At 37.1% G+C, this 10,352-nt stretch overlaps 1 protein-coding gene across 1 annotated transcript in view; it reads right to left on the minus strand.

Moving 5' to 3' along the window:
• LOC115241088 (synaptic vesicle membrane protein VAT-1 homolog-like) overlaps positions 1-10,352 on the minus strand; it is a 23,888-nt gene that overhangs the window by 9,799 nt on the left and 3,737 nt on the right. Inside the window, exon 2 of the mRNA XM_029816643.1 lies at positions 1,253-1,382. Within this exon, the coding sequence (XP_029672503.1) occupies positions 1,253-1,382 (130 nt within the window). The remainder of the gene's footprint in view (positions 1-1,252; positions 1,383-10,352) is intronic.

Here is a 10,352-nt window from a genome sequence, read left to right on the forward strand (position 1 = left end):
AAATTAATAAAATATTTTTACTTAATTAATAAAATACGTTTTAATATATAAAGTTTAAATTAATAAAATACTTTTATTATTTTTATTTTTACGATATGTAATATATTTTCAGGATTATTCTATATATATAACTCTTACGACCCTCATATGGATTATTGAATAAAAAAGGTTTAGCGATTTTACACTTCGTCCCCCTCTTCGTAAAGACAGTGAGCCGTTTTATTGAATTAGGCCTCTCGCTAACACATCCGTTTTAGTAAGCAGAAGCAGGAGCAAACTGCTATTACTTCCGATCCGTATGCTCGAAGGAAACGCTCTCCTCCTCCTCTCTTCCCCTTTCTGGCAAAGCAAGGCAGCCAGTTTTACACATGCGGGCCGGATATCTGACCCTAAGCGCCTGGAGAGCTCGTTTCTCTGCCTACCTCCTTCTGACCTCGAAAAGACTTTTGCAAGACACGAAAATAGACCACCCTAAGTGTACAAGCTATTTCATACGACGACGCCCCATAGTCGACCGTAAAGAAATTCCGCGGATCTACGCCAGGAGGCTCGACTAGCCAACAACATGTTAAATATGATAAGATCCTTATATATAGCCTCGTAGTGTTTTATCAAGGAACATGGACACTTCTGCGCGATTTTCTGACGTAAAGACGCTCAATAATGGAAACCATCGCGGCGAGAAAAAAAGTAGCCTCTCGTTTTATTTATGGCACTATTTCGGTCATAAGAACGCGTTTCAAGAGCTTTCAGAACGTTAAGCCTAATGTAACGTCAAAGCTGAAAATTGATATAGGATCACTATTTTAATACGCAAGGTAGCTTCGTCATCCAACTGAATTGGATTAGTGTGTTACTAGATAGATAGCGTTCACTACATCGAGCTTCTAGTCTTCCATTAAGCCCATAGAGGAAATTTTACTTAATCAAATCGAAGGAAGCTTGAGTCTTATATAATTCAGTTATGTATATTTCCATCTACATGTTTCTTACGCAAGTAAATCTATTTCCGTCACGTGCATCTCACATAATTATCAATAATATTCGCGACATTGTTTGCATTAATCTTCTTTAGATTTCAACAAAAAGAGAATAGAGGAAGAGTAACTAGTGATTATTCACACTGCATCGTTTTATTCGATACATTTGATAATAAAATTCCTAATACATATAGAACTTAGAGACACAAACTTGTTTACGATTTAAGTTTGCTGGTAATCAGATTCGTTAAAAGTTTCCTGCTTATACTCACTTTGAAGTTCTCGACTCCCTCGCCAACTTGCTCGATGTCACCCGCGCACTCCGAGCCCATGATGAACGGAGTTTTTGGAGGTGAATCAATCGCCCCTTGTCTAGCCATCAAATCTTGGAAGTTCAGTCCGCTGCAAGAAACAAAAGGAACTTTATTAAATTACAATTAATATACGCAAATAAAAATATTGATGAAAAATTTCATTCTAAGCCATAAAATGTAACACAGTAGAATTGAAACATCAGAAATTAATGCAATCAAAAGACGTATTGTTAATTTATTCTCAACTTTAACGCCTATTCTTGTTATTCACTTTATCATTAACAACAACACGTAATAATGGCTATTATCAATCGTCATTGGCACGCGAAGAGAGGACGATGTTTTAGTAATTTAGTGTATTCTCTGAAAATTATTATCTTCCAATCTCACTGCCATAGTCAAGAATTTCATTTCAATCTCAATCTCACGGAACGGACGGGTGTGCTCATTCTCGGCGAAATATGTTGCCTCGCCTCCATAATAAAAAAAATTAAAATAAAATAAAAATAAAAAAAAATAGAAATAAAACAATCTCGAGAGAGTCCGAATTTTATAAAATCCTACGGTTTACGCGTATATCATACGCGTGACATACACGCATCTAAAACGTCGGGAGAAAGGGGATGAAGAGGGTTGAAATAAAACCATTTCATATATAACAACGAGTTCGACCGCGGCTCGCATATAAATACACGTGTTGTAGTTACCTTCGCCGGTCCCTATGACAGGAGGGTACGAAGAGGCGAAGGCGCCGCGACGCCTAGACCGATGCCTGGCGTCGCACGCAATGTACGACGCGGCACCTTCACAGCAATATTACTCATCGCATCGTGGAAATATTTACTATCGGCATGTTCGATGAAACGTTCGTGCGGAAATAACCGACGAATTTTGTCAAAATGGTGATTTGCGTATCGAGCATTGTTACATTCTCTTATATATTTATATTCGCGGAAAATTTAATACATATAATATAAATTTACCATATTTGATAATATAATAAGAAAAATATTAATATAGTTTCAGACTGAGTAAAATAATTTTAATAAATATACATTGTACATTCCTTTGTACATTCTTTATGATATCGAATTTATTAAATTCTTGGTAAATTATAGTTAAAAAGAAGAATTTGAAAGCAGTCTTATGTAAAATTATTTGTTTCATTGAATATTGTATTCATTCCGAGTAAATTTGTCGCAGTTACAACGCATTCGCAGCTTTCGGTTAGTATAATTTATTAACCTGATTGTGTGAGCCCGATTGAAATGAATATTTTATTTTCGACGGATTGCCAACATGCATCAGGTTCCGTTGCACTACGGCGCTTAGCCGCAAGAATGTCGTAAATTGTTATCAACTCTCGCGATACACCACGTAATTTCCTGGAGCACCGAGCACCATATGATGAATCATCATGGACTCGATGAAATTTTACCCAAGGTCGGCAAACGTATCACAAATGCCCACGCGATCCCTTATCATATCGCGATTAATTATTTTATTATATTTCACTGAACGCTGTTTTTCCTTTCTTTGTTATACGCATACGTTGCATCTAAATAATTATAAAACAAAAGGAATATATAAACAATAGGAAGCCAGTAATATTGTATTTCTAATAGTAAGAAAATGTGACTCATTTGTAACATGTGAAGACGAATAGTTTCAGCTTTTCAATTTACTACACATAGATGCGCTGCAGCTGTTGCGTGTATAAGATAGCCCGTGTTTTACCGATAACCGTAACGAAGGAAATTGCGCTCGAGAACGATATACCGCAAAAAACAGAACTTCGTCGAACGATTTACGTAACGACGACTAGACGTATCGATTGCTTGTTACTCTTTCCGAACAATCGAATTTTATCGAACTCTCACAAAATAATAATATAAGACTGAATTCTTCGATGCAATCGAATTATATATAGTATCTTCGATACTATCAAAAAATAATAATTATGACGCGTGTGAAAATAACATCGTGAACACGATAACGAGTTTATAAAGATTGACTGTGGTATGCATATTGATAACACGTCATAGATCGCGTAGTTCGAAACACCCGTGCATTTTTCCATGCATTCAATAAATGTCGGGCGAGACTGTAATGCGTGAAAATCACACGACTTACGCATCGGGCTGCATCGTGCAACCGCGAACGTGTCCGCGCTTCCCACCGAGGGACGTATTGAATCCAACGAGTAGAGAAATACAATACAATGATTCTATTCCACGATTTATTGACAGGTATAAGCGAACACGAATCGCGCGAAACGCCGGATTAAGCCGATTCTATTAAATTCTGTCTGTCGATGCAAAATATTCCTGCCTGTCGCAACGGACTTATATATTCGCGCTTGCGGTCGCAGAGCGTGGCGAAAAAATCCACCGAGTTAAAATTAGCGATCTTAAATGGCCGTAAAAACCGCGCGGCTCGCACACTGAGAGAGAAGGGTTGCCGCACAATTAATATACCGAATGTCTTTGCGCAAAAACGTAGCGAGATACAAAAGTTAGGCGTATACTCCCCCCTTCGCGTTTATCCCTCTGCGTTTTAACATATGGCTTGAGTCCTTATAATGTACTGTCTGGTAACCGCAATGTAACACGCAAGTTGCAACAGTTCGTAATTATGTTATATTACGGCTGTGTAATTATTAAGAAACAAAGGAGTTCGAAGAAAAAAAATTGTATGAGAACAATTAAGTATTATTTTCTATAAAATAACGATCTGTCGCGCGTATTTTTACAAGCAATATATTTTTGACTGAAAAGGCACGCGGGTACAAGGACAAGGGAAAGGTTCAGAAAGTTACGAAGCGAAGAAGTTCCGAAGACTCTTGCAATCGCTTAATTCCTTCAAATTGCGTCGAATTAAGGGGAATAATTTTCTCCATTCTTGGCAAGAGGCAATTGAACGGACGAACTGGACGGACTCGACGACGCGACATGCAACGCACCCCAGGGTCGCATAAAGCTACTGCACAAAACGGACGTAGAGACACGCACGGTATACAGGGTGTCTCCGAGAAGAAGAAATTCAAGTTAACAAAGAGCTGAATTTCGCACACAAAAATATATTAAAGCATTAAATCTCTGCAATTTTAATAACCGACATGTCAATTATTTTAAAATTCTACACTCGTACATATATATATATATATATATATATATATATATATATGTGTATATATCGTTAGGAAAAGAAAGTGCTGTTGGTCGAAAACACTCTGTATGCAGGCGTTTAAGGTAAGAGAGCTAGACGTCGCCCTTTAACCACACGTTTCCACCACTACCTTGCTCGCGAACGTGTGTTATGGCGTGGATATACACGTCAATCGATCGTCGGAGAAGACATCGAGGCGCCTACGAAGCTATAACTGTACGGTAAAATCAAATGCACGAATCTCGCGTGACTTCGATCGAAGTGACGTTCATTCGAGTGAAAGTGCACAACGTACACAACGATTTGTGCCGTAGACATTATGCCGATATCAGCAATGTCGCCTTATCTCGAAACATTGCGCAAAATTTCCAAGTCGCATTTCGTTCCCTTCTCCCGCATCAAAATGCAGTTTCGTACAGATGCGTGTGTTTTCCTGCGTAACGAGATCCCTAAATACTCGATTTATAAGGGAGCCGGCATATTGACAATTTGACGCGTATAAATTATGGCAGAGAATGATAGAATAGTATATAAATAACGACGGAATATTACGCTCGGTCATCTGGCGATTTCCTTCGCAAAGAATGCACATAACGTTAATATATCTCCTGCGTTTCATTATTTAAGATAAGCCGAGGATTCTCTGACTTAATTAACCTAATTTTTCAACGTGGGAGAAACGGAGGATGAACGAACAATGACGAGAAATCGTAAATAATCACCATGGTAAGAATAAGAGAGACGAACAAATGTAATCTTTTTTCGAGCATATAATTGCGCGTTGTAACGTATGGTCCGCAAATGTGGGTGTGTAAAATGAAAGCTGATCGAGATATCGGCCGAATTAATCATACGAAGATTATACTCAACATATTTATCGTGCTACATCATCGGGCAAATAAATTCGATACTAAAACTGTCGAAAACAGCAAGAAAAAGAGAAAAAGAGAAAAAGAAAAAGAGAAGAGGAAGAATCGAAGTTAATCGAATGGGAGATTCGTTCTCGGTGAAATGGCGCGTCGCGTAATTGCGACGATCGTTTTTAAAAAAAAGACGTGGTCGAAGGTTAAATTCGCGGACTTGAGGGAATAAAAAAAAAAAAAAGGTGAATGAACGCACTTAAAGATGTATGTGTCATATGTCAAAACATTGACAAAAGCAAATTGACATAAAAATTTCATAGACTGTTCTATTATTTCTTCTGAGTATCTGTGCAAAACCTGAGCAAAATTCTCTTAACGATTTGGAAATTATTCAAGTTTAAAGTTAATATTAATTCTTATGGAAGATCGCGTATTGTAACACTTATTGACAAATTTTTAACAAGAAAAAAAATACCCATAAAATAAAAAATTTTCACATATATTAAAAAAAAACTCTAATAAATATTTGTGCAAAACTTGATTTAGATCCATTTACTCGTTTAAAAGTTATTTACTAAAAATTGTAGAAAAATCTCTCTCTCTTTCTGTAAATCACTCGTTTTTTTCGTTTCTTGCTTTCAGTTGATTTCAGGGAGTATCCACGATCAAAAGTTTTTGTCATAAATTAGGAAAAATATTAATTACAACTATTTTCTTTTACGAAGTAACATGACACAACTTAAAAAATCAATCAGGATTCGCCAGTCTAGTTTTACGATATTGTTCAAGATTTGTTCGATGATAAGCGAATCTCTGTTTGTGTTATCGAGGCATACATTTCGGCAGATTTCACAAATTAGGCTAATTTTAGAGGAATGAAATTGAAAAGGTTTGTCAAGTGATGTGGGCCCTCTGTTCCTTCGGTAACCAGCGAGTTTTACCTGAAGATCTCGTCGTGGGAACCGGAGTAACCGCGTTCGACGATTCGCTCTTGTTGAAGAGACTGAAAAGGCACGCGGCTTTTTATTTTGGCAGTTTTTTGCTATTAATGTACAGCCAAAACATTCTTAAATGAAAAGTACACTGTACACTTGGCAACAATTATTCTGCCGTACGATAGATGAGCGCGCAGGCGGCGACGGAATTATCAATTGTTTTCAGACGGGGTCCGTGGGGATACCGATATAGGAGCTCTTTGTTACTTTTTATCGTCTCCCCGATGAGAGGCTGCTGCACTTTTACAACAACTTCGATCTACTATATAGGTATGCATGTAAGCCGCACCGAGTGCGACGGATTATACGCTGTAGACGGTGACTCGCGCGAAACGGATCGCAATCAGGCAGATGTAACGGTGAGAAAAGTACATCAGCTATGTGCGGACTGACGTTAATAAAGGAGAGGTCAAAGCACGGATTAGTTACGCGTTGTAAAGATACAAGTATGATATCCGCTACAAAAAAGGAGATCTAATCCTTTATTCAAGTACATTTACAACACGTGATATTTATTTTGTGCACCGACTTCAGACTTCTTAATGTTATGCTAAATATTCAAGATAAAGATTACAGCTATTTTAATATGAGGATATCTGCAAAACATGTTGTTAATAATCATAAAATAAATTAGATTAAAAACGGCTGACAGCTGAGTTTCTTGCCGTACGCGGTCAATACATAAGCGAGATAATTAGATATAAAAACAGAATCGAATGGTAAGACAACAGCTGCGGATCCAAACGCGTACCGTCATATTGTTTTTATGAGTCACTCGTGTGGCACGGACACATTGATGTACGCGTCGCTTCTATCGCGAGCTTTAAAATATTTCGCAGTGTAAATAATTCTCATATCGATCTGATACCGTGAATATACATTCACGTGAATTTTTGTATCTCGTAATTTTATCATAGATAATTTCCACTTCTTTAGCCTTGTTCAATTGATTAAATCTTCACTACTTCAATCAATTTGTAAGAAAATGAGAACGCGGATATAAATAAAATTAGACCACGAATATGAATAATCGTCTTTGTGTGAAAATGTCGAATCCGATCTGTCATGGTGATGCAGCGAATGATGAATCTACCGGTGATGCTCATATAAATGTCAGCTGACGCATCGCATTGATTGCGCTTATTGACTGAAAAGGAACAGAAAATACTTGGCGTAATCTAGACGATAACCCGAGACGACGATTAGCCGACTGCCTTCTCCATTTACCATGCTAGCGATATACGCATATGAATCATACATGATGAAAAATTCTGTCACGGGCAAACTGCGGTGGCGGTCGCGCTCTTCTGCATATTTTAAGACTCGCGCAATCGAATATCCCGCTGCGCAGCGAGATCTTGCAAACTCTCTGGCTAATATACGATTTTTTGTTGCTTATTTGTGCTCTGTGAAATTGCACGCGTCGTTGCAAATATGCAAGCGGAACGATCACCGGATAAACATGTTTCGCAATAGTAACGAGAGAAACCTGCATGCCGCACATAGAAACGCAAACATCGAGCGGATGATCTACACACAGTATCTTCTCAATTGACATAAAGCGCAGCGCAAATGTTATCGCGAATAGCTTGACAATAAAGAGACAAATTTGCGCTGTCAATATTTCAACGTTTTACTCGCATTTCTCGCGATGGTAATTATAAATAAAAATTGGTTAACCATATTATAAAATTGCGTTGAGATAAAAAAGGATAATAATTATATATACAGGATAGCCCACCGGAACCGAAACAGGCGTGTTTTTTGGCATTTAACCTCATTTGTTCGAAAACATCCAACGATTTGAAATTTTTTCTTTTTGTTTTCTTTTTTCATACTGGAAATAAATTTCTTATCAACAAAAACGGCATTACAGGTTGTTGATATTGTTAAAACAAGATGGGGTCACCTAAAAAGTAAAATTTATGCAACTTAACCGGCTTTCTTAGATTTACGACAACATATCGTCAACGAATGCCGTCAAATCACTCCACAAATGCTCCAGAATGTGCAATAATGTTTTAAGCAGAATCTTTATTATTTTATGGAAGCTAGTGATGGTCATTTACAACATTTACTATGCTGACACGTAAGTTGCTAGTTTAATAATACTGTTTCTTTGAAGCGCATTTATTGGAAAGTAATGATCGGAATTCAAAAATTAAAACATTATTGTAAAACGAATTCATCAGACTTTCAAATGATATGTCTTTAGACACTTCTTACCATTTAAAATTTAAAATTTTTATTTATGTGAAATTAACCCTCTTTTGGGGTTAAAGTTAGGTGAACGGAAATAGCCAATTAATATGTCCCCCTTGCAAATAAAGTTGACCTGTCCGAGCGTTTTTCGAACAAGAAGTTAAATGCCAAAAAACACGCCTGTTTCGTTTTCGGTGGGCCACCCTGTATATATAACGAGCACGTGAAATTTATTTCCAAATTTCTGACAAAACATTTTCCCCCGGTCTGTATAATAAAAATGTATAGGAAAAATAATAATTTAGCATGATTCACCCGACGATACGAACGCACCGATAGATCTATGGGATGTCCGTATTGATCGAACCACACCCGTATTTCCTACACCCTCTATTCTACGTCTCCCTTCCTCCCTTCCATCCCTCGCACACACGCGGTTGTCAACGTAAATGCGTGCGCATAGAAATCGATGTAATCGTTTTTAGTCGAAAAGCTCCAAATCACGCATCGATTTATTCTTAATTTAATTGTGGACAAGATTGTGTGGCCGATAAACTTGAGAAAGAATAACAGAGCGAAGAGAGATATAACATTATTATTGGGGTTAATTCAAAGATTTCTTGGACGTCATCGCTACGATCGAATCTAAGATTGTCAATAATACTTATAAAAGCGCATCCACTTTAAGATTAGACTTGACATTGACAGTTGCAACAGGCATTTATGCACTTTACAATTTTCCACGCAAATGATACATTGTCTAACATTATCGAAATCGGGTCTAAATCATGCAAGAGATTAATTATTTGAGATCGAATCGAGTATCCAGTGTTATACAGTAAAGTAAGAGCTCTTGAGGATTTACAATAGACTAAAAAAAAATTAAGTAAGAACTGGAGAATTCAACGTCCGTGAATCTGAAAAACCAAGAACTCAAATATTAATATCCGACAACTATTAATATCCTAATATAAGTTCCAAGATTTGGAAATCCCATCCAAACAATTAGAAATTTCGATCCAAATTTTTTTTGCATGTAGACATAAGAGAAAAAAATCGTGAAAGATATTTTTTGCTTGTGTTAATATATAAAACACGCTTATATGTATAATATACGGAGATTAAATTTGCATATGCTATGCGTAAAAAGACGGTGCATGAATGATCGGGGCGATATTACGCCGTATAAAGATGTGTGTACGTAAAAATTCCTGGCATATATATATTCAGAATTTATGTGGATGAAAGCTCGCGCTCGCGTTTTCGTGCAAGCGTGCTTAAATGAAAGGCACCATTGTATCTGTCCCGTCGAGTTTATCATGCTAATGAGGTCTTAATATCGCGTTATGGGAAACTGAACGGATACCATTCAGCGAACGCGCGATACTTCACGATGACTGTTTCTCTCTCTCTCGTTTTTTTTTTCTCCTCTCACTTTCTCTCGTATTTTAAGGCGTTTTCAAGACTCGTCTTTCATCGCGCGCGCGCCTTTTTTTCTATCGCTTCCAATTTCTCTCAGGGAGACGACTTAGAAAGAAGAGTACTCACAGAATATAAATAAAAAAACTACGGAATATGTGTGTGTGTGTGTGTGTGAATCATGAATGATACTATATATATTTTATATATGATCTCACTTCTCTCTTTCCTGGAAAAAAAAATCGATCGATGAAACGCGAATACATTAATGCGTGTTCTTCTGTACCTATTAAAGTTTAAATTTTTGGACAAACCGGACAAAGCCTCCTTCATTTCTTTTGTCAAAGATATCTATTATACATAGAATAAGGTTTATCGCACATTTGGATTATAGTGTCTCTCTGTCAGCAG

Source organism: Formica exsecta, unplaced genomic scaffold, assembly GCF_003651465.1.
Source record: "Formica exsecta isolate Colony F162 unplaced genomic scaffold, ASM365146v1 scaffold466, whole genome shotgun sequence".
NCBI lineage: Eukaryota > Metazoa > Arthropoda > Insecta > Hymenoptera > Formicidae > Formica > Formica exsecta.